Below are 4,708 nucleotides of genomic sequence, written 5' to 3'. Positions count from 1 at the left end.
TATAAAATACGTAGGAGGATTAATCGAACGGGTGATATAGTAGAGACATAGCATATCTCATCTCATGATCCTTCCCTGCAATGCAATGCAATGAAAAGCCAAGGACAGAATACATGAATGTTGTTATTGATTGCATTCTGCAATCCCAACGAATACCTCAACTCCCACCTGTCCCACAAAACACGATTAAAAGTAAATAAAGTTTCCCCACTGACTGGAGGGAGGGAGGGAGTAGTTATTAATTTTGTATTTACTCACTCCTCATGTCAACTGTTTCCATTCCAAGATCAAAACACAGCAGGGAAAGCCTATTTCTAATTTTCTTTCTTTTGTCACGACCATCGGTATCCGGTCCATTAGACCGCTTAATCTGGTTCAAGATCAGTTCTAACATCAAGTGGTTCCAATCTCCTCTCGATTGTAGTTCAGGGATCCAACTGTAGTCCTCCATATTAAATCCACTATCAATCACCAGAACCAACTAACACTTAGGAATACCTATTTTTAATTCATATCAATTTATTATTTTTTTTTCTTTCACCATCAGTTTAATCTGGTTTTTGCATCAAGTAGTTTCAGTCCTCTTCCAATCGCAGTTGCGGGGAACGAACCGTGGTCCTCCCTACCGAGTTCAGCGACAATCACCACTGAAGCAACGATGAATTTATTATTTATTGTATACTTAGGTGTATAAAGCATTAAAGCTCTCAATATATCACGGATTTCTTTTCTAAAAAATAATTCCAATTTGCACATATTAGTAAGTACTATATACAACACTTAATACACTATTTTACCCATCTTTCCCCATGTGGATTCACATCTTATCAACTTTCTATTTAGTTGTGTCTTCAAATTAATCTTCTTACCAAACTATATTTTTAATAATCAATATTCACAATTTGAAAAGATAAATTTGTTTGCTTTATTCAATAGTAGGAATACTTGTTTTTTAGGGTATTACATTACGTCTAGGAATACAATACTCAACCCTCTACCACTTCATAAATGCAGTATTTATGACTTATGAAATGTACAATACTCTGTATGCATTGTATTGTAGGTGCTGTATTGTTATTGTATAATAAAGTCTCATAACTAAGTATATAAAAAAAAAAAAGGAAAATGCTAACTAGTGTCCCGGGGCACTGGTTAAGGATACTAATTATAGTAAAATTACATTAAAACTTGTGTAGTCAATGTTTGTAAAGTATAAAAAGTGTCATTTCCAATATAAAAATTGCTTTTTTTGTATCCTTAACTAGTGTCCCGGGGCACTAGTTAGCATCACCCAAAAAAAATGACACTAGTAGTATTAGCAACTTTCGATGGAAGTCACATGCTTATATGGATGCGTTGAATATCTGTCTTGATGCGGAGTAATCCGTACTTGACAGTAAATACATTAGCTCAATTTTATTGAATGCGATTAACCACCATACACAACCACATTCACTATCACTCATGTTATATATTGTGGGGCAAATACTCACCTTTCACTCGTCAACTTTCTCACATTTACTCTCTTTCTTTCTTTACTTCTCAACAATGGAGCTCATAGACTTCATTATGCTCTTTTTCGCCATTGCCTTTTTCCGTTGGTGGTGGCACCGCTGGTCAAAAACCGGCGGTGGCGCCAAAAATCTCCCACCAGGACCACCTGGGTGGCCGATTGTCGGCAACCTCTTCCAAGTCATCCTCCAACGTCGTCCTTTCATGTATATTGTTCGTGATTTACGTCTAAAATACGGTCCAATCTTCACAATGCAAATGGGTCAGCGCACATTGATTATAGTCACGAGCGCTGACCTAATCCATGAAGCTCTAATCCAACGAGGCCCACAGTTCGCTAGCCGGCCTAAAGACTCTCCCATTCGCCTTATCTTCAGCATGGGAAAGTGTGCCATCAACTCTGCCGAGTATGGTCCATTATGGCGTTCCCTCCGCCGTAACCTCGTCTCGGAGATGATATCACCACTTAGAGTGAAACAGTGTAGTTGGATCAGAAAATGGGCTATGGAAGCCCATATGAGAAGGATCCAAAATGAAGCCCATGAAAACGGTTTTGTTGAAGTAATGAGTAATTGCAGACTCACCATTTGTAGCATTCTCATTTGTCTTTGTTTTGGTGCCAAAATAACAGAGGAACGAATAAGAGACATTGAGAGTGTTCTCAAAGAGGTTATGCTTATTACTCTTCCGAAGCTTCCAGATTTTTTACCAGTTTTAACGCCGTTGTTCCGCGGACACGTCAAGGAAGCAAGAAAGCTACGGAAGAAACAGGTGGAGCTTCTAGCGCCATTGATTAGGAATCGGAAAGCTTATGTGGACAGCAACGGAAAATGTGGAGATCCGGAGATGGTAACTTCTAACTAATCATAACTAATTTGTTACCATTTTCGTCCCTAATTATAATTATATCAATATCTATTGCATATATTAATACTCTTATCAAATATCATGTTGATATTATTATGGTTAAGATGGGTTAATGTCTTCATTTTATTTGTAGAAGTACCTAAGATTAAGATATCATTAGCATATTTATTTTTGTAGTTAATCTTAACTTTTTATATTCAAAACACTAGTCTTAGGGTTTATTTAAATAAAACAAATAAATAAATAAATGCATCTATTAAACTTGAAAATTTGGGCTTGTAAATATTTAGGTAGGGAGGTAGTAATAAATTTAAAGTAATTGTAATTAATGTTCAATTATATATCTGACAGGTGAGTCCCATTGGTGCTGGTTATGTTGATTCGTTGTTTGGTTTGGAAGTTCCCGGTAGAGGGAAATTGGGAGAAGAGGAGTTGGTTACGCTTGTCTCGGAGATTATCAGTGCCGGTACTGACACGAGTGCAACGGCGATTGAGTGGGCGTTGCTTCATTTAGTGATGGATCAAGAGATTCAAGAGAGGTTGTATAGTGAAATTGTTGGGTGTGTTGGGAAATGTGGTGTTGTTATGGATAGTGATGTTGAAAAAATGCCTTATCTTGGTGCAATTGTGAAAGAGACTTTCCGGCGTCATCCTCCGAGTCATTTTGTGCTTTCGCACGCGGCTACGGAGGAGACAAAGCTTGGTGGATATACTGTGCCAGCAGATGCGAGTGTTGAGTTTTACACTGCTTGGTTGACTGAGAATCCGGATATGTGGAAGGATCCGGATGAGTTTCGACCCGAGAGGTTTTTAAATGGAGATGGAGTGGAGGTAGATATTACTGGAACTAAAGAGGTGAAGATGATGCCGTTTGGTGCAGGGAGGAGGATTTGTCCCGCATGGACATTGGGGACTTTGCATATAAACATGATGTTGGCGAAAATGGTGCTTGCTTATAGGTGGTTGCCGCTTCCGAATTCCCCGCCCGACCCGACTGAGACATTTGCTTTCACTGTTGTCATGAAGAATCCTCTCAAGGCTGTTATTGTTCCTAGATCCATTTAAGTTGGTTTGGTTTACTACACTTACATATACTTTATCATTGGCATAATGCTAGTAATTTGTTAACTCATTAATCAATATTTTAGCAGTGCTCTACAAGAATAGTATTTTTAGGGCCACTTAATTGGTCCATATGCTGGCTTATATTAGTATATACTACTGGTATTGAATTTGTAATATTTCATGCAACAATTAGTTTCATGTGTGATGCTTGCTAATAGGCTTCTCCATTCCTCTGTTTACAAAGGTAAAATTTTCTTTTACATATAAAAATAGTATGCTATATAATCAGCTGCAAATATTTTGGTTTTATTGTACTTTTTGTTTCCTTATTTTATTAAATTCATCAAAATAGTTTTTTGTTTTAAAATTAAATTATTTTATGTTTTATTTTTACATTTGTTGTAATTTTAGTCGTAGCTTATGTTTTATGTTCTAAAAGTGACGGCTTTTGATGCCGAAAGAGGTGAATTTGTCTCAAATGTGATATTTTATCTTTAGATTTAATGTTTGAGACCATAAACCACATTTTAAGACTCCAAAAATCACAATTTCTAAAGAAAAAATACGAGTTTAGACTAAAATACAACAAATATGAAAATAGATAGAACCAAAAAATTTGATTTTAAAATAGAGAAATTAGTTTTGTGGGTTTAATATTATAAAAGTGTAATTAAACCAATATTTTTCTTGTAACAAAAAAAAACCAATATTTTTCTTACGAGTATGTTTATGGATCCCTCTTATATTGTTTATAGTATGTGATTTTTTTTTTGTGAACAGAATTCACCTATTTGTTTTTATGTGAGGTCTCTTTCAACTATAAATATATAGCCTAATATTGGCAATAGGACACTTTCTGTTTTTAAACATTACATAAGCAGATCAAGAAGTATCATCATTAATGATTAAATGTTCGATACATGTTGGAATTTTAACAAAAAGTTGAAAATGAGGTAAAGAAGTGATGTGCATTAACTAAACCTCAGCAACCTCATGATTAACTCTTCCTTTTCTTTATAATTAGAAAAAAAAAATTAAAAAAATCTATTTCAACATCATAGCAAGAACACTCTATCCACCTTTTCTGAAGAATTGTACTCTGTTAACATGAACAAATATCACAAAATAAAAGAAGAAAAATGTCAACAATTTTTAAGTATGGCTCCCTAGTCCAAAACATCCTTCTTATGCCAATGAAAATTACCCACCACCACTTGGAATTCAACTCAAAATCCACATTTTGTAGCTGTAATAAGATTAACTA

At 35.3% G+C, this 4,708-nt stretch overlaps 1 protein-coding gene across 1 annotated transcript; it reads left to right on the top strand.

Annotated features, from left to right (window-relative positions):
* The first annotated feature begins 1,487 nt into the window (after positions 1-1,487).
* Positions 1,488-3,923, top strand: LOC123905576 (cytochrome P450 77A1). Its single transcript, XM_045955237.1, has 2 exons — positions 1,488-2,361; positions 2,731-3,923. Exons 1-2 carry the CDS (start codon positions 1,549-1,551, stop codon positions 3,442-3,444), a joined length of 1,527 nt encoding a protein of 508 aa, XP_045811193.1. The 5' UTR covers positions 1,488-1,548; the 3' UTR covers positions 3,445-3,923.
* Positions 3,924-4,708: the final 785 nt, after the last annotated feature.

The sequence above is a fragment of the Trifolium pratense genome, linkage group LG2, assembly GCF_020283565.1.
Source record: "Trifolium pratense cultivar HEN17-A07 linkage group LG2, ARS_RC_1.1, whole genome shotgun sequence".
In the NCBI taxonomy this organism is placed as follows: Eukaryota; Viridiplantae; Streptophyta; class Magnoliopsida; order Fabales; family Fabaceae; genus Trifolium; species Trifolium pratense.
The sequence above is the reverse complement of the archived record's forward strand: the minus strand, read 5'-3'. Positions and strand labels throughout refer to the sequence as shown.

Coding starts and splice junctions, on each gene's coding strand:
- LOC123905576 (XM_045955237.1), top strand. CDS start 1,549: ATGGAGCTCATAGACTTCATTATGCTCTTTTTCGCCATTGCCTTTTTC. Junction 2,362..2,730: donor AATGTGGAGATCCGGAGATG/GTAACTTCTAAC, acceptor TATATCTGACAG/GTGAGTCCCATTGGTGCTGG.